The 24,097-nt window shown below is 38.2% G+C and overlaps 1 protein-coding gene across 5 annotated transcripts in view; it reads right to left on the minus strand.

Moving 5' to 3' along the window:
• Window positions 1-4,474: 4,474 nt before the first annotated feature.
• NBEA (neurobeachin) overlaps window positions 4,475-24,097 on the minus strand; it is a 486,697-nt gene continuing 467,074 nt past the window's right edge. For all 5 annotated transcript variants that reach the window (XM_054164764.1, XM_054164763.1, XM_054164761.1 and 2 more), the window contains 5 exons: window positions 23,759-23,929; window positions 12,182-12,283; window positions 8,821-9,017; window positions 7,958-8,109; window positions 4,475-6,273 (listed from right to left, as the gene is read on the minus strand). In XM_054164764.1, coding sequence (XP_054020739.1) covers window positions 6,183-6,273; window positions 7,958-8,109; window positions 8,821-9,017; window positions 12,182-12,283; window positions 23,759-23,929 — 713 coding nt within the window. In that variant the 3' untranslated portion in view covers window positions 4,475-6,182. The remainder of the gene's footprint in view (window positions 6,274-7,957; window positions 8,110-8,820; window positions 9,018-12,181; window positions 12,284-23,758; window positions 23,930-24,097) is intronic.

The following is a 24,097-nucleotide window of genomic DNA, read 5'->3' on the forward strand; positions in this document are numbered from 1 at the left end:
GGAAGAGGGGCAGGTTGGAAAGGGAGAATCGCTTCTTACGAATCACAAAGCAAATTTCATAAAGAACAGACAGGAAAACAGACAAAACCATAAGTGAGCTGCCTTGCACGCACACCTGCATGCATGCATACTTGTGCTCTGATTGCCTTGGAAAGGTACAGTGGTCCACTCCCTCTCCATGGCAAATTGATGGCAACAAAAGGGATGAAACAGAAAGAGACTTGAGAGAAAGGGGCTGTGCAGTAGGTTGAAAATATTCCTACAGGCAACTCATCTTGAAGAAAAACTGCAGGCAAGCAATCTTTTTTTCCCCCAGATTTTTATCCGTATGTACAATTCAAAACTTATCCTTCTAGCCCTCCATGAATTAACAGATTGCACTTTGCAGAAAACTGTAAACTTTGGTCTTTCTAGTTGTGTACATATAGCCTCATCACATTCATTATGGAGGGGCATGGAACTTGGAAGGTATTCCTGACTAGTGTACTGGCCAGATCATACATCAATGAAGAAGGAACTGCACCCCTTGGGACACTAATCCAGCCTACACGGAATGAGGTGCACATGAGTATGCTATCTGTATGCCAGCTTCTGCACATATTCATTCATTACATGTCCAGAGTTTTATGTTCCAGGTTAATCCTTCCCACTTGACATTTCTAAGTGCTGCGGTAGGTGTCTGACTGACAGGTTTATCTCCCACAAGATAACTTCTTACTATTGTGTGACTTATCAAGTTGGGGCATAGGCCTCTGCAATGAGGCTCTGACAACAGAGGAAGCTATTGCAATGGTGATGGTAGCTTCATGGCGTAATGGCTAAAGAGGAGCCCTGACAACAAAGTTCTTGAGAGCTAGAGAGTGAGTAGAAGCTCTTTCCAGTCAATATTGATTTTTTTCCCTCATGTAAAGATATACATAAGGCATCATGAACCTGAGACCCTCACAAAGCACTAGTCTTAACAAGATGAGTGCCTTTCATCTAACACTGCAGTAGCTGCACTCTGTGATCCAAAAGCTGTAGTCTTACCATGTGGTGCTCAAACTGGATGGAGTAGTCTTGTGCATAAACTTGTGCTTGGGAGTTGTTACTGAGTCCTAAGACCCATCTGTCATGACTGTGCAATGTGGTTGATATGCCAATGATAATGGAGCTGAAGGGATTCCATACAGGTGACTTGGCGACATCCAGCAACTTGGACAATTAAACATGGAGGCTTGGGCAGTGTGCTTTGCTCATCTGTATGGTGTAACTGGCATGCTTGTAATTTATCACCCTCTAAACAAGTCTCTGCAGCGTCCATGGGCTAGGATAGGTTAAAGGCTGGTCCCAGGGAGTCTGGCAGCATGGCTAGAGGCTGTCATGTCACTTGCTCTCAGGTCAGAGAAGGGCCCTGACCTGTGTTAATTGCTAGGAGAATAATACTCCCACATGACTGCTGGTTCTGCTCGAATAGACAGCTGAAAGATAAGATACCCTTTTCTTTTCAGATTTTTTCCTCCTGCAACTCATACTAGGACAGTAAGGAGCCTGTTGAAGAGATTTGTGTGGGCCTTCTGGAGCTTCACATGTGGACTTTATGCTGAATTTGCTTTAGTCCTCCTTAGCAATAAGGGGGAATGAGGGCACATGATGGATAACAGGAGGAACATGGTTGCAGGAGAGAGAAAACTCAACTTACAGCCTGCTTTTCATGGCATGTTAAAACTAGGGGGTTGGAAAGGTTTAGTAAAGGAAAGAGAGGGAAATAACACTGCAGAAATGGATCTGGGATGATTTGTTTGGGCCTATTTGGAAGAAATGGGCTGAGTGGTTTATTGCAGAGGAAATCAGTCCTGCTAACTTTTCTCCAAGCTCCTGTCCCCTTTCCAGAGTCCTGCTGCCTTCCTACTGAAACAGTTTATTTTTTCTGTTACTAGCCACTGGTCACCAGGCACTATTTTATTTTGTATTTGATAGCTCTGTACAGCCTAGCTGAACAGCCACAGGCACTGAATTTATATGCATAGCTGTACAGCATGACTGAAAGAGCACTTTCAATTATTATGCTGCATTTTCTGGCAATCACTAGTTCTGGTACACACTAAATGCATCATTCTTAAATTTGCACAGCTATGATACTAGGATTAGCTTTGCCACAGGGCTTGGTCACTGCAGCATCCTGCCAAGAGTAAGTCTCTTCAAAGTATAAACAGATGAAACTTTTAAGCCAAATCCACTAGTGCTGATAGCTTTTAGCTGTCTGTAATCTTTTGGCACCAGAGGAGGGTAGGGTTTTTTTCCCCCCTGTCTGGTTTTATACATAAAAGCATATTCTCGGCTTCATGTTAGGAATTCTAGGATGAAGGTAGTTTGGCACTATGGCACCTTTAGGCACACACAGTCAATCCTTTCATGAATAAAAGAAGCACTCCAGGCTCCAAATTTTGCACATAGGTTCCCCTGTTCATCACCCAGGTCCTTATTTGTGCAAATGGGGTGCAATTGAGAGAGAACTTCCAACTAATGATGCAAAGCTGTAATGCAGTTTAGGCATGATGTCACCATAAAGGGCCCCATAAACTGAGTCAGCTGTTTGGCAGATTTTGGTCTACAGAAATCCCTCTGTAAACTAATTATCTGGCCACAGCTTATAAATTTTACATGAAAGCAATCTTCAGACATTTCTTGTCAGTTGCAGATCTTGAAAATTAACTGAAGGAGTTGCAAAGCTAATCACTGGGGTTAGAGAGTCCAAAAACTTCACTGCATTGCAAAGACACATTTCCAGTACCTCTTTCCTTCTTTAAGGAGCAGCAAAAGTTTTAGTGCATTCATTTTTAGTGTTTGCAAGTAAGACACACATAAAAGGCTAAATAAAGCCAGTCCACAATTAAACCTTTGGAAAATGTGAGTACAAACTCTGTCTAGAAGTCTTCAAATTAAATATTTATATGTACTAGACATCTGCTAGGTGGTTCTCTTTCTGTTATCAAAAGTCAGCCTTTCACTCCTTGTGTCTGCTTGAAACACTTTTATTCCTGGCAGCACAAGGCTTGCTTCAAACATCCTGCTTTCTTGTCAGCAGGGTTGATGTACTGTATTATAACAAGCATTCACCACAACTGTTGTCACAGGCAGCATTTTTAGCTCTACAAACACCATCCATGAGATTCTTTATCAACTCAATCATTTTTTGTAATCCAGTAAATTGAACCGAACTAGATTTTCCTTGAGGTAAGATGCAGTACTCTTTCTTTTATTGTTGCTCTTGTAGAGAAAGCAGCATCCTCCTCAACAGTGGAAATAGCTGTTGCCTCATCCTCCTAATAGCTGTTGCATCACCCTCCTGATATGGCATTGTCTTATAGTACACGTCTTAACCTAGGACTCACTGGGAGGAACACAGCCAATAACTGCACATTATTTTCCTTGCAGGCATATTTTGGTTGCATAGCTGTATCCTTAGTGCTGCATCTCCCTTAGTTAAGAAATTGATCACATTTAACTGGTCTGGTCAAAGCTGCTACATTTTCCACAGGCAGTTTTCAGAGACTGCTCAGATGGGAGTATAGTAATGTAAAAAACACAAACCAACCAAACTACAACAGTGACAAAGGAACTTAAATATCCTGGCAATCATAACTCTCTTTTGGCTTTTTCCCCTTAAAAAGTAGAAATCAAATACAGAGTAAAAGGCAACAGTGGTGTTTCACCACAAAAACTCCTTTAAGATGGTCTATGTGACTGTCAATATATTCTCTTTGTCCTGTGCCTTTGTGGTAACTCTGTTTTTATAACTTAAATTGTAATGGGGATGGCATATTATCATTATTATTATTACAACTACTATTATTATTATGAGTCTGACTTGTTTGGTACCTCTATCTATGAGGGCAATAAAGAAGGATTGTTTTTTAATTCTTGTAACTTGTGGCCCATTTTGCATTCAAAAGTTTTCCTGTGTGCAAAACCTTTTATTTTGTGACTAAATTGTACTTCACATAATGCAGAGACACTTCATGTACTCAATAGTAATTAGCATTTTGTTCTGCTATAGAGGGAGTGTAGATATCTAACTTTTAATGCCCCCCAAAAGATGAAATTAATTCTGTCTTACCAGATATTGAGAGATACCCAAAATGGCTCCCATCAGATCTTTTACTTTATGTGAGGTCTATTAAACAAGATTATTGCCTGTTTACAAGGATCCTAAATATCCCTTAAAGGCTTTGATTTTACAGTTTTTCTGATCAAAGTATCTTTAGCAGCTTTTCTTCATGTACTGGAATTCGAGACTTGCAAAACACACCCTGCAACCTCTGTTTTATTTCCTGAGACCCCAGCAAATAAAACCACCCAGGCATGCATAATTTTTGGCATATACATAGGACACAAGAGACAATTTCTTAAAATAACTGTCAGTTCCCAATGATAATGTGAATGTTTGGATGGAAAGTTCATTGAAATTAAAAGCAATCAATGAATTCTTTGCATATTTTATTTTTCTTTTTGATTTCCAACTCACACACATCTGGCATATTTTACATCTTTGCAATAAAACATGGTTACAATAGCTTAAGGAATTTATATATCCAAAATATTTCACCATGATCTCAAGATGAAATGAACTTGTCTTCCAGATGTTCAATAGTCTCCCAATTCTAAGCTACAAACTCAAGATATTGCTTACAGACGGGTGATGAATAACTTAATCATTACACTGATCCCCGATGATTTCCAAATCTTATAAATACAAACAACAATGGAGAGGGAAATTCAGTGCTAAACTTACTAATACAAGGTGGATAACAAATAAGTAATCACATCAATAAATAATGATATGTTCCTGGTGCAAAGTGCCAATACAAAGAATCCATTATCTTTTTAAATAAATGACTGCAAGTGAGTGTAAATTCTGAGAAAAATTACATTCCTGTTACATGCCTCATAGCCCTACCGACACAATATGTACATCTATGACAATACAGTCACCAAATATACAAAGAAGAAACATGAATTAAAGTGTATATACCCCTGGGTGTGTAATTTGATCAGTACAATGTGCAGAAAATTATTCCGATAGTTATCATTACAGTATTGTAAAACATGAAGTGCCTTGGTCTGTGTGGCTTCAGGAGAGATTTTCAGGAGAACCAAAAAGAATAACCTCAGTCACCTCGATAATGAAGCTAAGGCTGTCAAATAAACCAAGCTGCTCAGAGTAAAAACAAGGGGAGAAAAATCGCTGGGGGCTCTTTTGCCCATGGTTTGTATGCCGAATGTTGATAAATCCAGAAGTATAGCACTTTGTCTGTATTGGGAGTCACTAAGCATTGCAAAGCATTAAACTGAACTTCTTTCTCTCTTTGCTCCCTTTCTCTCTAGTCTTTGAATTCAAAAGGGAGGGACTTAATTTCTATTGTATAAAGTGTAAATATGGCAAATGATGGCTTTTTATCCAAATGCTTCATGAGCAGAACTCCACATAAGAGGGGTAAAGTTGAGATTCAAAAAAGTGAAAAACATGTGTTGGTGGCAATGTCAAAGTTACTGTTTGCGCCCAAATTCACCCCTTCAACACAAGCTGTACCCTTAGGAGATCTCCAGTTTGATTTGTGAGAATGCACCTGTTCCTTCAAGACATCAGGTTTAAAGTACATGCAAGTTGTAGCTCCACAATAAAATTAAGAAACAGTTTTGTTCTTTATACAAGGTTTTACTTTTACAAAAGTATCCCTTTAAAGTTAAGATGTGCATTTGATGTACAAAGTATCAAACGTATTTATTTTATTTTTTTCTTAAATCTCAGCTTGAAAAGAGGCTGGAGATGGGATGCATGTTAGGTTCAAAGCCTAAACATTGAAATAACTGGACACAAGGTTCCCCAGAATTTTCAAAAGTCTCTTGTGGCACATCCTACTACCTTTTCTCAATAAACAAAGATATATGAAATAATTACCAAAACATCTCCTAATTCATATAATTTACATGATACAAGCTTGCTTTTCAGCAGCTGGTGTTCAGTTGTGAAAAAACACACAAAGTAAAATGGTTGCTGACTACAATGTACAGCTATTGCTGGGTGTAATGGAATGTACAACGGAGGTCAATGCAGACGTGGTTTTCCACCAGAGACTACACCTTTCATTGCAGCACTTGTGCTCTCAGCTTTACCTGGGCTTTCAGTTCTTCATTCTGTTTCAGTATCTGTTCTGATGTTCATAATGCCACCGGTTAAAATCTATATTAAAAGCTACGATGCTGCCAGAAGCCATGCCAGTAATCAGAGTTCTGAAAAAGATAGAAAAGATGGCCAGGTTAATCCTGTTTTACCTTCTCAAGCAACGGTTTACCATAAACAGTCAAAAAAGCTCAAACAATGAGGCTCTTTTTGCAACACTTTCTAAAGATTAAGCTCATAGGTGGCAGTTTGCGATGGAGGTATGCTCTTGCATATCCTGTATTGCCTTCAGCTGCCTCTCCAGAAGTGTGTGGGTCTCCACTAGGTCCTTTGTCATATATGCCACCCCAGACCTCTGAGGCATATCAAACAGTATTAACTGGTTATGTGTAGGCAACCAAATTAGGCCCCAATCAGTAGTGCCATCTCTGCAGCCTGAGGCCAACTCTCTTCATGTCACTTGGCATGTACTTTAGGGTGAGCTTAATTGTGCTCAAGACTCCACAGCCATATAAATCACCATGATTTTTACAGGAGCTTATTCTGGCAGTTCATGTGAAGATGCCTATGCCAAAAAAAACCCCTTTGACCAGGTATTTCAGAACCCAGCTGCCTAATTTTAGTTACCTCATGCCACTGGATGTGCATCAGGATGGCTGACATGTTTGGGACAGCTGTCTGGCATCTGGGACATAGGGCTGATGAAGCCCACTTGGGGCCGCAGCTGGAATTAGCTAGATATCTTAGGGCCTTCTAAACAGACTAAGATGCCTCTGTGAAGGCAATGGACCTCATCCCTTGTGATAAGTTGATAGCACTTTGGTATTTCTCAAAAGTTTCATACTGAAACGTAGGCCCATATTTACAGTGTTTTGGTGACAATAGCTGAGGTGATTTCTGAGTTATCACATATCCTCTAACTCTCGTAGATGAGTTTTAAACTTAATTAGATATCTACCACTACTTCTGTCAAACCATTTTAGTGTCATTGCAGGGACTGCATAAATCTAGGTCTGTATGTTTCCACTGCTCAAAAAGGTTACAGGAAAGGACCACATTCACTCTTGGTAGCTAGGTTCACTGATAAAATCACACATTGTAGTCTAGATGCAGCCCCAGGAAGTTCTCAATATGCCAGAAACTTCTGTAATTGGTTTTAAGTCATAATGGTTAATAGGAACTACCACACTCTGATCCTGACTGACTATTCCTGTGTTAAGTTAATGCAATTTTACTCATATTTTGCTGAGTCTCTGTCTTACTAACTTCAATGATGTAAGACCCACCTTGAAGTTAAGTGCTTGCACTGTGTGACTCAAGGATGCAAAAAAATGCTGAGTCAGATAAATCCACATGGTAACAATCATCGGATCATCAAGGTTGGAGAAGACCTAAGGTCATCAAGCCCAACCACCAACCCAACACCATTATGCCCACAAAATCATGAAGTGCCATGTCTATATGTCTTTTTCAAACCTGCAGTGATGGTGACTCCACTGCCTCCCTAGGCAGCCTGTTCCAGTGCTTGACCACTCTTTCAGTAAAGAATTTTTTCCTAATATCTAATCTAAACCTCCCCTGGTGCAACTTGAGACTGTTTCTTGTCATCATATTGCTTGTTAGTGGGAGAAATTGACCCTCACCTCACTACAATTGCCTTTCAGGTAGCTGTAGAGATACTGGGGGTAACAATTTTGTACGATATCCTGTTAACAGCTGCATACCATAAATCCATGGTGATGCATAGTTTGTGCAGTTTTACCATTTACACACAAATATTGACGACAAATTCACCTCTGATCATGAGACAGATCCATAGCTCTTATGCCAGCGTCACAGCCAGGGTAAATATAGAGCTGCTTGAAGTCACAGGCCTGCCATACTTCCACTACACCATTGTCTCCCCCTGTCACCAGGTTCTGCCCATCGCTGCTCAGGAGAATGGCCTTTGGGAGAAAAAGTGAAAATCCAAGCATACAGTTAGCTTTTATAGGAATGGGTCAATTGCACAAAAAACTAATCACCAGACAAGCATTTATTTTGCTCCACCCATTTAAATTTGAAGAAAAAGGCTCCCACTCCTCTTTCTTTCCAATCAAATGATAAACCAACAGATTTTGAATCTCCAAACGTTAAATGAAACAATTGCATGATTTAAAACACGATGAATACCCCAAAAGCTCTTTAGCTGAATTTATCACAACTTGAATTCAGCACATAACATTTCACTGTTTGTCCTACAATACTCAGCGCCATCACTAACACTTATAGCAGAGCAGTGATCTGCATTCCTAATGCTGCTTCAAGTGCTAGTGACAGAGCAGAGCCCTGAAGGCAGGAATTCATGTCTTTGCTAATAAAAGGAGAATGGACTCTTTTCAGAGCATCTTGTTTTAAAGACATGTTTCCCACTGAAATTTAATTCCAAACAGATACTTCGGGAATCGTGTGGGATCACAGACAATTCTTATTTATTGTAGAAAAGCTCAAGTGTAGTTTTGAATTTGGAGACAGAGGACCTGTGTTTGATTACGCCTTAAGCAGGAGGTGGCAATCTTACATTTGCGATTTCCTTTGAACCACACTGCAAATACATTAAACTGATTTTCATAAATAAAGGTGAGACACAACAAATGTTTGTTTGCATTTAGATTTACCCTGGTTGAATCATTGATCTCCATCTGAGCTAAGAGTTTGCCATTAATGCTGAAATTGCTGAACCGTCCTCGTTCATAGTAGATGATGCAGTGACCCTCACTAGATACTGAAATTAAGCGAGGATACAAGCAGTTTTCTGTTCCTTCCAGGGCTCTCAGCAAATCTCCAGTAATTGTGTGTACCAGACAAGGACCTTCTGTATATAAAAACATAAGACATCATAGATTTGCTTCTTATACAAACTCTATACTCTGTGCACGGAAGCAATGCATAACACACATTTATATCACATTACTTCTGCATAGCTACAAGAAGGTGCAATATTTGCTTGAACAGTTTAAAATATGCAATAGAAAAGAACATACAAGAGGTAGCATATTGAGAGAATAGATACAACATGCCTTAAGGTGGTAGTTTATTATTTACTTAAACTGATTTCAGTTTATTATTTACTTAAACTGATAGATCAGTTTCCACTGATCTATCTTCTAAAATATTCTTTCCTCTTTCCAAGCATTCAGAACTCTGTCTTACTGCTTTCCTCCAACAACATGAACTCTCTTTGGCCTGCCCATTCACATTAAACAGATGGGGCCCTATCAGTGACTAGTAGGAACAACTCCCAGAGGGCATATAATTGTATCACTGCATATTTCTCCAACAGACAATGGCAGTTGCTGTAGGTCCTCTCCCCCTGTGATTATGTTAAATGCATAGATTTCAGTCCTGAACAGTTTTAATGATGGGAGTCATCTGACAACCTACAGTTACTATGATAGCTGGACTATCAGAGCTTTTAGGAGACCATGCTCTAACTGTGTTTGCCCCAGACAGACTTTCATATGAGATTTTACTGTCTTTGTGTAACTGCTGATGAAAGAAGAAACCAGCTATGAAATCTGCAATGTACATTTTAAGATGCAAAGTTAGGCTATTGCCATTTCATGATCCAGAGTAAAGCTCTTTTGAAAGCGATCTGTATTCCTGATATGAAAAAATGTCTCTTCTGTGATAAACGTAATGAGTCACAGTAAATAGTATATGTTTTCTTTTATGAATCACAGGATACTCCTGGACAGCACAGCAATCTCTTTCTTATACAACTGGCTCATGACTCTGAAAGCACATTCATATTGGCAGGCCCAGCCACCTCATGTTAAGTCCTTCAAACTTCTCTGAAGTTCACACAGCAGATGGGTTTGCCCAGGCAGAATGAATGATGGCATCAATGCATTCATCTGCAAACCCTCTGCTACAGGTTTGTATCTGTGTTTGGATAAAACCTTATGCAGTGAGACCTCAAGCCTGACTGGGTCCATGGAATATGAATGCAATGGAATTAAAACCTAACTTAGGATGCTACTGTAAATGTGTACAGACTGATGGCTCTTTTTGGGGGTTTACTGGGTAAGAATGTGCAAACATCAACCTGATAAACAGGATTGTTCCAAGAGGAGGCCTGAATATGGTGTCTCCCTGCCTCAGCAGGTTCTCAACAGTTGTGTGCCTTATTGCAGTGCCACAGTCAGTTTAAGAGGCACAAGGTCCCCACGAAGGAGCAGGGGCAGTGTGCAGCCAGGACAGCAGAGCAATAGAGTCCTGCCAACGAAATGCAGCCAAGAGACTGGAAGGGGACTGGCAAGGACAGAAACTGAGGAAGCAGCTTTAAAAGAGGCATCTGATGGAGACTAATGATAAAAAAGTGATTTTCTCTTTGCATTTACATATAGAAGAGAAAGATTATTTCTATATTGAAGAGAAAGAACATTAAAAGAGTAACTCGGGGGACAGACTGAGCTTCCATTTCTCTTGATCAATTACAAACTTCTTCTGGATTTGATGTAAAAGTCTTTGGTCCTCCAGCAGACTTTACCTCTAAAACTATATATTACCAAAGCATAATGTAATTAATAAAGCAGAAGATAAGTGAGCACAGATGCCATTTATTTTAGTAAGAGGAAATTTACAATAGAGATACTTGGAAAGGGTACACTACTACAGCACTAAGAGTGTATAAAGCTGCCTTAAAAGTTAAGAAACAGCAGTACTGCAAGAAAAAACTTTAGGTTCAGCATCAATGTACATTTTTTTCATCAATGTCTTGACTTCACCTATGACTGTTATGTAGTATGTCATTACAAGAGCTAATGACCCATTAGGATTTCCTGTCTTTACCCAGAAGTTTCACACTCATCTTAAAATAAATAAATGTTGAGCTTCGGGAAGTATAAAAGACAGTAACCCAGGAGGAACTGTGAGGGAAAGTGGGCAGAACAAGAATCACATCCTTTTTACCCTCAGAAGCGGCAAACTTTAAAGAGTACAAGGATATCCATGGGGATTAATAAAACAGTCTTTGCTGTAGACAGAGAGCAAGTAGCTGGATGTGGATGTAGGAGTGGAGTGAGAATGAGATAGGAAGATATATAAAGAAGAATATTAGGGGATGACAAGGGTAATGTAAAGAAAGGAAATGAGGAAGAGATAATGAAGCACAAAAGAAAGTAAGGAGGGGGAGGCAAATAGGAAAGGAAAAGAGAAAAAACATAGTTTGTCAAATTAAGAAAAGAAGCTGAATGAAAGTGCAGTGCGTGAAGAAAAGTATACATGGAATTAAGGGGAAAAGAAGGTGGACAAAAGAAGAAAAAGGGAACAAATGAAGAAACAGAATGAGGAAAGATGAAGCAAACACTCAGTGAGGTGAGTGCTTTATTTATGTTGATTGCCAATTATACAGGAGGCTGCTGCAGGTCTGGAAAGGTGTTTTGAACATTTATATTAGCACTGGTTGAAAACTCAAATCCATGGATAAGTAACAGGAAGAAACTGTGAACAAATGGTTCAAAATGTTTAACAAAAGACAGAAATCTGCAAGCTTCTCATTATTTGGAATCCACTGCAAAAAAATCCATACTGGATTAAATGTTGTCCACAGGTCCAAACCCAAGCAAAGTGAGCTTTTTTTTGCTTGCCTACAAACTGCCATATAGTTAAGATCAGGGTGAAGAACTTGGGAGCTGGCCCTTCTACCAGCACAGGTCTCTCTCAACAGTTTCCTTCAAAATCAGTGGATATATAAATTGTAAAATCTTTATCAACTACTCTTCCAAACCTGGGGGAAATAGTAGCACAGGCTGAAGGTTGGAAGGAATGGTCAACTTAATTTGTGTCTAAACCTCTTAAATCCAGGTATTACTAATGTTCAGAATAAGATGCTGCAGATTCCTTCAGAATTACAGCACATCTTAGTAAAGCAGACTTTAGATAATGAAAGTGTATGTGGCTTGAGGAAAGACTGAGAAGTACCACTAAAACAGGCTCTAAAAGTGCTAAGACTTAATTCATAAAATAATTTCTGACCTTTAGCACCACTGATAACAAGTCCCAGCTCTGCACAGACCGACACACAGACAACTTCATGGTCGTGACCAGTTAGAACAGCACGAGGAGCTGGATAATCACCTGGTGAAAAAAGAACACAGGAAGAAAAAAAATTTGAAAAGGAAGTAACAGAGGAATGCCAAACCAGACCTGTTCTATCAACAAAAGAACTTTGCTGTAAATTGCCCTTAAATCAGTAAGCATCAAAGAGAGGTGCAGTGTGCTTAAAGATGTTACACTTAGGTTTCTGGACAAAATACATTCAGAGACGATAAAGTTTCATAAGCACAGCTTCTCGATGCATTAGTTCATACATTAACAAAATGAAAGCTTCTTTTGTTAAAAATTATGGACTGTGTGCTGTTTACAATACACAAATCATAACAATATATCACTGGTTTATGACCTGAAAATATACTGTGTCAAATAAAGAACACAGAATGTGGTGGATTAAAAGCAGCTGTAATATCATAGAATTGTATCATAGAATCATTCAGGTTGGAAAAGACCCTATGGATCATCAAGTCCAACCACTGACCCTGCTCTACAAAGTTCACCCCTAAACTATATCCCCAGGCACCATGAAGCATATAAAGGTCTATATTGGAAAGACATGCCTCTAGACTTCTGCTAAGAACCTAAAGAGCAGCATGAGTTGAGTAGGTTCATATATTAATAACCACAATTTGTTTCATGAAACTGGAGGTACGAAGAGAGGAGGAACAGCACTGTACTAGAAAGACACTACTGCTGCACATACATTGTTTCAGAGACACACTGAATGCTTATAGATTAAAATTATACCTAAAAATGGTTATGAGTATACATCACTTTATATGTCTATGGATACACATGCCATTTATATCACATTTCATTTGTTAAAGAGTAGGATAGATTACTCCTTGAATATTTGATTTTTATATTCAGGAGTGAAATGTATTTTTTTTTAGGTTCAAACAAGTGGGCATTTATGGAGTCTTAATGAAAAATAGCAACATTTCTGCTTTCTTTTTCTTCTAATAATAGCAGATGTTAACATCTTACCAGTGATTGCAGTAAGCAATCACTCAGTATTTGATACTGCTTTGCCAGGCAAAGAAGGTTAATCAGTAACATAAAATTAGCAGCTTGCTAGATAGCACAGATTTCATCTGGTTGCATTTGCTTTGTGTATTATGAAATACAGAAAATCAGGAAATTCCAAAGGGCTACAGTACTGCCAGTGTAGTACAAATACTTTAAAAGGATAAAAGAAATGACCTAGGGAACTACGGATGAGTTACTGTAACAATACTCCTACGCAAAATAACAAAATGGTTAATTCACAGTTCTGTCAACAAGGAATTGGAAGTAGAAGACTCATTAATGCCAGTCACCATGCTGTACTGGAATGGGAGCCTTGTCAAGCAAGCTTCTTATCTGTTTTTGACAGGATGACAGGTATAGCTGATAAAGACAGCTATGTTAAAATGGTCTCCATGTATTTTTTTTCCCCAAAATATTTGTTTTAGTAGCATAACATTTTGATGTAAACCTCCTTTATATGGAACTGACTGTGGACAATGTGGATGGCACAGAAGCTGGTTCAGTGATGGACCTTAATATTTCTTGTCCATAGAAAAGTAACTACTATGAGCTACGTACTGAGGTATTGGAAATTAGGGTGTCCAATTAGGAGCTGGGAATTAATTCTTGACTGAATACTAACCAGTAATATTATTCACAGGATAAAACACAATCTTTGCTGGTAAGATACAGTTGTATATAAAAGTGATACAGTGATTCATTGGTAACTGCATAAAGAAGAGAGGAAAAATCACTATTATAACATTCTCCACATTGCCTAGTTAAATAAAAAGGTAGCAAGATGCAGTTATTTATTTATTTTATTGATTTCTTTATTTTGAATGCAGCCAGGTAGAATATTGACTCTCCCAGACAAGCACAAGTTCTGCTCACCAGGCAGCAGATTGTGTTTCTGAAAGACAGCAAGACAGAGAAGGATTTATGCGGCCACAAAGGATAACTCCCTCAGTATTAAGTTTCACTGCAATACCCAAGAATAGCAAATAGGAGTTGAGAACTATTTTGCCACTGTAGGCCAGAAAGATTAAAGTCTTGTACCCATATTTACAGAAATTAGCTCAAAGGAGAGCCACACAACTGATTGAAAAAAAGAAGACAGGAGGCTGTTGCAGTGTTTAAAGTATTTTCTATCTTCAATGCATGGGCAGCAAAGCAGTGACTTGATCACCGTAGCTAGGAGTCTCAGGAATAAAAGATGTCCAGTGGCCCAGAAATTTATCTTGCAGCTAATGGAACAGTGAGATCCAATGAATGAGTGGCTACACACATTTCAATCCTGCAGTAAAATGCAGTTTCCTAACTAGAAAACAGTTAAACGCTAAAACAAAATAAAAAGGGAGCTGCTTGTGTAGCTATGCAATATTGTATGGGTTTCTAAAAGATATGCATTAGGAATGGAGGTTTGGATAGAATTCTGTGGGTCAATCAATATAGTCTTTTTTATTGTGGACACGCACATGAAATAAATCTGTTAACAGTTTAATGAATAGGTTATTTGAGCATGTGATTTGGAAGGATGTTCCAGCTTTCCTATTCTTAAGAAGTGAAGTATTCTGTTTTTCAGTCTGAAGCAGAATAGAATAGAATAGAATAGAATAGAATAGAATAGAATAGAATAGAATAGAATAGAATAGAATAGAATAGAATAGAATAGAACAGAATAGAATAGAATAGGAGTAAACCAGTTTGGAAGAGGCCTTCAAGATCATCGTGTCCAACCCATCATCCAACACTATCTAATCAACTAAACCATGGCACCAAGCACCCCATCAAGTCTCCTCCTAAACACCTCCAGTGATGGAAACTCCACCACCTCCCTGGGCAGCCCATTCCAATGGGCAATCACTTTCTCTATGAAGAATTTCTTCCCAACAGCCAGTCTAAACCTCCGCTGGCGCAGCCTGAGACTGTGTCCTCTTGTTCTGGTGCTGGTTGCCTGGGAGAAGAGACCAACCCCCACCTGGCTACAACCTCCCTTCAGGTAGTTGTAGACAGCAGTAAGGTCTCCTCTGAGCCTCCTCTTCTCCAGGCTAAGCAACCCCAGCTCCCTCAGCTATTCCTCATAGGGCTTGTGCTCCAAACCCCTCACCAGCTTTATTGCCCTTCTCTGGACACATTCCAGTCAGTCAGTACTTTTCCTAAACTAAGGGGCCCAGAACTGGCTTAAGCTTTTCTCCTTCTCTTGCGTTTTCCTTACTTAGACAATAAATCAGCCCCCTTGGTCTTTCCTTTAGACGCTATTAAAATCAAACTCTTACAAAAGCCTTCACAGTGATGGGCTTTCCATGTTTTAGTAACTGTAGCAACCCATTTCTGTGCCTGTGTAGCTCCAAGTTCTTAAAATTAGGCTAGTCAGAACTGCATATAAGAACAAAATTAGCACGAATCTATAGTATTTCTTGCCAAACTGTAACATCTCCTGACATCAGAATTTTAATAGCAATTGCATGCATTTTACTGTCTTTCTGAACCAGCTGAGATCTATCAACCATGGATTTCTGGACTTCAGTTTTGCACCCAATAATACAAGGTGAGTCAATCACAGATTCTCAGAATCACAGAATGGTAGGGGTTGGAAAGGAACTCTGCAGATCATATAGTCCAATCTGCTTAGTCTTATCATTGCATTGTACAGACACATTAACACTTTCTTATCTGTAATGGACTCAGGCACCCCAATAAAATCTAGTTTCCCAATCTTTAATCTATCTGAAAGAAAAGAATCCTTCTGGTCTGGAAAGTGAAAATGGGAAATGAAAACAGGGCTTACTACTAGGGAAGGCTTACTACTAGGGAAGGATGGATTTTGGAAGAAATGAAAAATAAAGATGCTTGATAGATTTTGGAAGAAACAAACAAACAAAAGATGCTTTCCATTTCTCATTCACAACTACCTATATTTTGAGATTTTGATTTTTGTAATTTCCCCATCAATGTCGCTGCTGAGAAACCTATCTCCTTTTGTGATTTTCTTTTCTCCAAGTACATAACACAAAAGTGAAAAACAAAATACAGTTCAACTAAATTCAGAATTTTCCACTTTTTTCTTCTGTCCTTATGAAAAAAAGAAAAAAAAATGAAAAAAGAAAGAGGAATTTTGCTCATGGATCATCTTGGTTTAAGCTCTGATTGAGAGGTGTACACAGTGGCATCATCAGACTGCAAGGGTTAAAGTCTGAAATTATTAGCTGGTTAGAATTTTAAGGGAAAAGAAATAATAAAATTTCCAGAAAGACATTTTCCTCAGAGTTTCCTAGGAAAACACCATAATATCAAACTATAAAATGTCAGAATATGAAAAATTACTATATTTAATTGACTGCTTGATTTATGAAGGAAAATGCTTATAAGAAACAATTGCCCCAAAACATAGATTTCTGAGTCCTGTTTTTTTTAGTAAATACAAATTAATAGCAGAATATCATTATTAAAAGTGAGAGTCCAAAGGTAATTGAAAATGGGATTTTTCCCATTAGGGCTCAGAGAAAAAAATATTTAGTAATACTTTCTACAGGACAATCTGTGGCATGGGGAACAGAACATCAATCTTAGTACATTTTATTGCTAAGGACAGAAGTTGTGAACTCCAAGAATGATTCAAAATCTAGCAAAATATTCTGTCACTGTCGCATCACCAATGATAGATGCAGCCAGGGGTCAAAGGCTGAAGCTCTGAGGGAATTGCAGGTGAAAATATTCTACCTGTGAACTGAGATACCATCACTGTAAACTCCCTGTAATTTCCCCAAAGGAGCACCTTTGAACTGAATTACTACAGGGCAGAAGGGGGGAGGAAGTGGTGTGTGTGTGTAAATCAGCATTGTATTTCCAAACAAGTAAGCTTTTCTACAAAGGTTAAAATAAAATACACCTTTCCTTCTCTCTGAAAAATATAATGCTTAATACTGTTGTAAGATTCTTATGGAACAAATAGCCTTCTTGCATGTTAAGATTAAAAAAACCCCAAACCAAAACAAACCAAAACAAAAGAAACCAAAACAGGCAGTGTTACTATTACTCTCATATTGCCCTTTCCCAGGAGTTATATACAGACTGCTATGGAGTCTTCTGTATAAAGCATGAGAGCACAAAGCAAATCCCAGCTTCCAATTTACCTCTGACTTTGATGGAATCAAATATGAGGCTATACCTGAATTATTTGTTGAAAATAATTTATTTTACTATTAACGCTTTTGAGGGGGTACTTATCAGAAAAAAAAAAAATCTCAGAAAATACTATGGCTTTCACAGAAATGAAAATGCAACAACCTTCTTGGATTTTTATTGTCAGAAAATAACATCCTGGAGTTTGATGAAAAGATAAGTCTATGACCACTTAATGGGAATATTCCAAATGAGGAAATAGCCAATAACAATATCCACCAACATAAGGATGCAATGGATGTAAAAGAAAGACTGCTAACTGGAAAATATTAATATATTTAAAATGTTCTCACCTCTGGCAGAACTGGTCTAATTGCTGAGGGATGTAAGCAGCATTGTAGCTATCTACAAACAACCCAGGTGGGTGGACTTTCAGGTACCTTGTACCTATCCAGTGGAGAAACAGTGGAGAAGAGTAAGGATTTGCAGCTTCTCTTTCTGTTTCTTCCATTAAATTGCTTTGGGAACTTTAGCAAGTTGCTGACTCTCTCTCCCATGGGATATTGCAACAAAGCATGGGTGCAAACATTGCTTGATAAAATGCTAGATATAATTGCATTACTTTGGATATATCATTGACTCATTCACCTTTGCATAGAAGTCTTAGAAGAGAGATCTCTGACTACCAGAGCAGAGATGCTGCCAGTATATATTACACAGTAGTTTTCATAGAACTGCCAGAACAGTGCTAAGATACCCTATTTTAAAAGTTAATATTTAATGTGTACAAACATACAAGTACCTTGATACTCTAAACATGCAAAACAGACTGCATGTGTGACAATGCACTTGTGCAGGACCTTTAGATGGCCATTCAGTCCACTTGATGAGGTGGCTATTTTTTAACTGCTTCCCTTTCAAGGTTAACTAGGCCATGTTATATGGTATTAAAATGTGGAGGGATATAAAAGAAGTGAGTTCAGAATACCTACGCTTTCAAGAGACAAACTTACTAAACAGTGATATTCACAATTTTAAACTGTTACAAAAATATACTATGTATAAGGACCACATAAAGTTATACTTCATGACAGGCTTTAGAAAAAAAAAAAAAGTATAGGTTAACTTGAGAAAGATCCTTTATGGTAGCACTTACACTCCCTTTCAGGTATGCACAGAATACACTCACTGGGATAGGATGAATTGGTAGCGCCCCTAAGGATTACGTTACAATGTTAAACAAACCCATTTTAGGGATGATAGACACAATATTTTCTAAGGACCAGCACAGCTCCTGTTAGAAAAAGGAGGGTTAACTCTCACACCTCTTGTGGCCTTCCTCTTGGAAGCCACAATAGGTAATGAGAAATGTCAAGTCCCAAGATCAATGAAATTTCAGGCTCTGGGGACAAAGCAGGAATAGCATTGATCCCTTTAAAGAACACCAGGCAGAGGGTGAATGTAATATATTGCACAGAGAGGCTCAAGAGGATAAGCGGCCAAGTCCAACATACTTACCTGACAAAAAATTCAATCAGCTTTTAGCACAAGCTGCCTACCCTTCCTTTCTTTCATGCAGGAGTCTGATTCCAATTAAAGTGTGCAAATTAATTTTTATCACTTCCAAATTAGTTTCTGAATTTGTGTCTGTTTCAGATGAAAGCATCTGTCCCTCACTTTTCTGCAATTCTATCATCCACTTTGGTATCTGTTCAAAGATTCAGAGAAAATTCTCATTTTCGAAGTAATTTGTTTGAAGGAGATAGTCAATAAAGCATTCATAAAATATAAAAATAAAGCAACTATAATGACACATGTTGAACTCTAGGGCATATCATGTACTTTCTTTGCTCCTTTTTGTGGTGACTGATACAGTGTGAGAAGAAATTTGTATACAAATTAACACTCAGCTAAAACAAATCCCTACAGATCCTGAGAAAAAAAATCACATCATGGATTTTAAAACTCCACCACAATAGTTTTTCTATTGAATTTATTAGGATTGCAAAGATTAACATTTGGCAGATCATTTCAAAGACTTAAAATAAGCAAACTCTGTCCTTTGCATGTGTCATGTCTTTCTAAGAGAAAACAGATTCTTTTCACTGTTCTCTGAAGTACAGAGGATTATTATGATGTGGTCATCAACTTAATAAGGTGCAGATTCAGATTACCTATTTCAGATGGGCAATTTTGGCTTAGAAGGTAGGTATCTGACCCTGCAAGCTGACTAAGCTTCATTCAGTTCAGTGTTTTTCCCAAAGGTGGTACTTACGTAAGGATAAAGAAATAAGGGGAGGCTCAAACATCTGCATTCAACCACAATTCCTAAAGGAATATATACTGCATCTCCCATCTTTCCAGAGGCATCCCCAGGCACCAGACTCTACTCTAGGCTGGAAAAAGACATGTTCTATTACTGCTATTGGAGCTTAGCCATTGAATAGAGATGAAAGTGATTTTTGTTGGACTGGAGAAAGTACAATGCAGAAGATTTGCCCTACATATTGCTGTTGAAGTTGCTGATTTATTGATTTTTTAATTTTTTAAAAAATGTATTGATTTCTTTATTTCTATCCAATTGCCAAGTCACATAAGACCCACAAACAACAGCACACAGAAAGAACTTTGCTTTACACCAAAGCTGGAGGTTCACAGAGAGCCCCTTCCACATTAGTTTATAGACTGATAGTCAGCATATGCTTCTGAATATGGGACTGTGGGTTTGCATTTGTCTGTGGAGACCAGGAGCGTCCTTTCTCACCTCCTGGACAAATTTTCTAAGCAGAGGGTTTTTTACAAGCTATTTTTGAAAGCTACTCCATGGAAAACACTGTATTAAAAATCTAGTAAAACTTCAGTCTTCTGTGACATGCGCAAACTGAACCAGAACCTCCTTTTTGATACTTAGCGTAGAATAGAAGTGACAACTTAGAAAATGCAGTGATTGGAAAATTTGTTTTAAAACTATAAAGTGAGGCTGGCCATGCTCTCACAGGCAAGTTTTACTGAGCTGAAGCAGCCACCTGCAAGAGCCTTATCCAAGAAACCATTTTCCTACATTCTCCTCTTCAAAACACAGCTGATTTTGTAATCCCCACAGACACAGCTGAGGTCACCCTCTGAGCACATGTTCACACAGGTATTTCTGCAGAAGTCTCAAGGTTAGGTTATTGGCATATGTGTTGTCTGACAGATTTTAGCTTACTTATGGATTAAAAAATTAAGTAATTTTAGTAGAGTTGGTAAGGAGTTTGTTCTAACGATCTGTTGCCCCAGAGTATTTCACAATAAATGACTGTGGTTGCTACGTTTTCTTTTGAAATGCTATCTACCTTTTTCTACACAACTGTTAAATTACATAAACTGTTTAGGACTGTGGCCTTGCTTTCCCCTCCTTAACGCTTTCTGAAACGACTACAGTTCCTTTTGGTAATTGGATGCATTGAAGCTGAAATTGATAATTAACTGTCTTTCAGCTTAAAAGATCATCATAAAGTCAAGCATATAACCCAGCTAATTACTGTATCTGACATTTTTCTTTGAAATTTTCACCTTCTTACACTCTGTGGCATAAAATATCTTATCTGTGTCTCCAGATGACAGCTTTTGAAAAACTAACCCCCCTTTTTTCCCCTGGAAATATCATCTACATCTTTCTGGAAATTCATTCTAAAGATGTTAACTAATTGGATTTGACCTACAGTGAACATCTCACTTTCATTTTTACTACAAGGTAAACACTAATCTTCTACTAGTAAGGATAGAAGAAGAGTAGATTGGGAAATATTTTATACTGCTTTGGAGGGCTATACCTATGTAAAACTTCACTCACATTTTCATAAGGATTGTTTAGAATGCTTCACTCCTGAAAATTACTGTATGGGGAGTCAGTCATACAGTAACTGTTATGCCTGTTCATGGTAGGGAACAGAATCTTGTAGTCTTTACTTTAGCTGAATGATTTTGCAATGGTAGAAGTTCCGATAGGCAGAAGGTCCTTCGAGCATTTAATCACTCGTGTATATTCATGAAAAGTCAGAGCAGTTATTATTTAGGATATGTTTACATCATATGAAGTTCTGATTATAGAACAGTGCTATTACATAATTAGCAAATTCATGATAATTTTAATCCAATAAGCAGAGATAGCAATAATGAGTGATGACATCATTGTTTCTCAACATGAATCTTCAGCATGTCTTCAACATGAGTACTAAGAAATCTGACCAATATATTTTGAAGCTACCACAGTGGTCTTGGGTATTTAATATTCCTGAGTTCTGCTACCTGTGCCTATGAGTTACATTTGTCTGGGCATGATCTCCTCCAACACAGTCTCCTGTTTATCTGATCATAAGGCCTTGTCTTCAGCAAAACAGTGCCGTATCCATAGAGAGGTAGAGACAGAGAGTAAATCATAGAAATATTTTTTTTGCACTGATTTCTGCCATATGATAGATGAACTTTTTTTTTTTGTTTAATAAAAAAATTAAAGAACTCTAACTCAGACAGTTCCAAAGTAACACACCTAAGATATTAAACCTGAGATTCCACAAAAGTACCGCTTCTTGTATTCAACTATGTTCATAATGACAAAGAAGCTATGGGAACTAAAATAAATCTATCTGTAAAAGAATTGAAGAAGATTATATCAGTCAGTAAGGACATACTAGTAGCAATGCTGTCCAAGCCCTATATAATCAAATAAAGTAAAGGAAAAATCTTACATTTTTCTCTTTAATGAAAGGAGCAAGCTCTTTTTGTTTTTCCTGAGTCAAAGCACAGAAATTATGAATACTTGATATGAATCATACAGGCATTCAAAGAAGCAAAATGAGGTCAAGCTAAAGTGTCCTTTTCAAACTGAATTTCTCCCTGTTTGGGAATGTGCTTTAAAAGCCCTGTAATGCACACAAAAATTAGATGCATTTATCATGGGAACACAATTTTATGCCCCCCCTTTCTCTCCCTATTACAAAGGCAAGAGAAAGTCAGGTGAGAAAGTGAGACTTTTAGGTTTCCTTTGCTGTGCATACAGATAAATAAATAGAAGAAAATTAGAATAAAATAGTGCTGCTGCAAAATTAACAAAATATTTACTTTGCAACAAATAAAAGACTTTCCTATCAGACAGTCCATTGATGAAATGCTTTCACTTCACACCTGCTTCACTGTACTCAATAGGTCTTACAAATGCCTCCAGTCAGTACTTGAACAGGAGATCAAGATTGATAGGGATAGATTCTTCCATGTTTATCTAAAGAAGCAATATCCTTGTGCTGAAAGTAATCATTAGAATTAAAAAAACTGCTTAGAATGAAATGGATTTAGTGTTGTTGTAGCCAGGAGGGGGTTGGTCTGTTCTCCCAGGCAACCAGCACCAAAAGGACACAGTCTCAAGCTGCACCAGGGGAAGTTTAGGCTCCAGGTGAGGAGAAAGTTCTTCACCGAGAGAGTCATTAGCCATTGGAATGGGCTGCCCAGGGAGGTAGTGGAGTCACCATCCCTGGAGGTGTTCAAGAGGGGATTGGATGTGGCACTTGGTGCCATGGTTTAGTCATGAGGTGTGTGGTGACAGGTTGGTCTTGATGATCTCTTCCAGCTTCGGTGATTCTGTAATTTTGTTGTACAGAACTAGTATATGGATAAAAGTTCCTCTTGTCTTTAGCTATGGTCACATTTCTGTCTTGGGTGAGGGGACCTTGTAAATTCACAGTGTGCTTTAAGTGACTTCCTCCATAAATTAATGTTTTTATTATTGTGTCCCCATCACTTTATACAACACTGATAGTTAGCCCTCTTCAAATGATATGTAAACTCTACCTGACATTTCATCTTTTCCTATTTTTAGTCAGTCACATTGCTTCTCCAAAGGTTTGCTTGCTACAGACTTTGCTCAGAGAGACTCATTTCATTCCATGGCATGTGAGACATTCCCTGTTTGAAAAGGCAAGCAGCTGATACGGCATGCTGTAGCACAAATGGAGTAAGTTAAAATGCCAAAAAATATTTCTGGGGAAAGGAAAGTCAAAATATAGTGATGTACATCCTGTCACTTAAAGGCCAGAACGATCTTGTTCTAGTTTATGATGACATGATGCTGTAAGTGACAAAGACAATTATGAATTTAAGAATGACTCCCCTACTATTATCTGCTACCACGCACAGACTGTTTAAACACTTTTTTGGCTAGCACTCAATGAACTGCTTAGTGTGTGGTGCTCTTCTTATACCAACTTTCAACCCGTAAGTGAAGTAATTGATATATTTGGTAGTACCTTCCAAAGCTGACAGAAGCAATGCTAAAAATGAATAGGTGTGACAGAGGACCTCTCTGGAAGGTGTTTTTTACAGGATACTTACTGCTGTTTGGATTGTCACCTATAATATGATGTCGACCACTCCAATACCAAAGCAGCAATGTAGCATCACGAGACCCAGACACGATGTAGCAGTCGCCACCAATATAGGACTCCGATCTGGCAAGGCAAGTCACGACATCCCAGTGGCCAAACACAATCTGAGTTAACTTTCCTGATGGGAGTACAAAGTGATAGACATTTAGGAGTTTTAAACTACTTGCAGCATTTAGAAATTCTTAACTAAACCATTAACAAATATTAGTTCAAATGTAATTTGCCCCTCATGTCCCTTTATTAGCATTCACAATATGCTACAACAAAATTAAAAAGTCACAAATGT

This window comes from Dryobates pubescens, chromosome 10 (assembly GCF_014839835.1).
Source record: "Dryobates pubescens isolate bDryPub1 chromosome 10, bDryPub1.pri, whole genome shotgun sequence".
Taxonomy (NCBI): Eukaryota; Metazoa; Chordata; class Aves; order Piciformes; family Picidae; genus Dryobates; species Dryobates pubescens.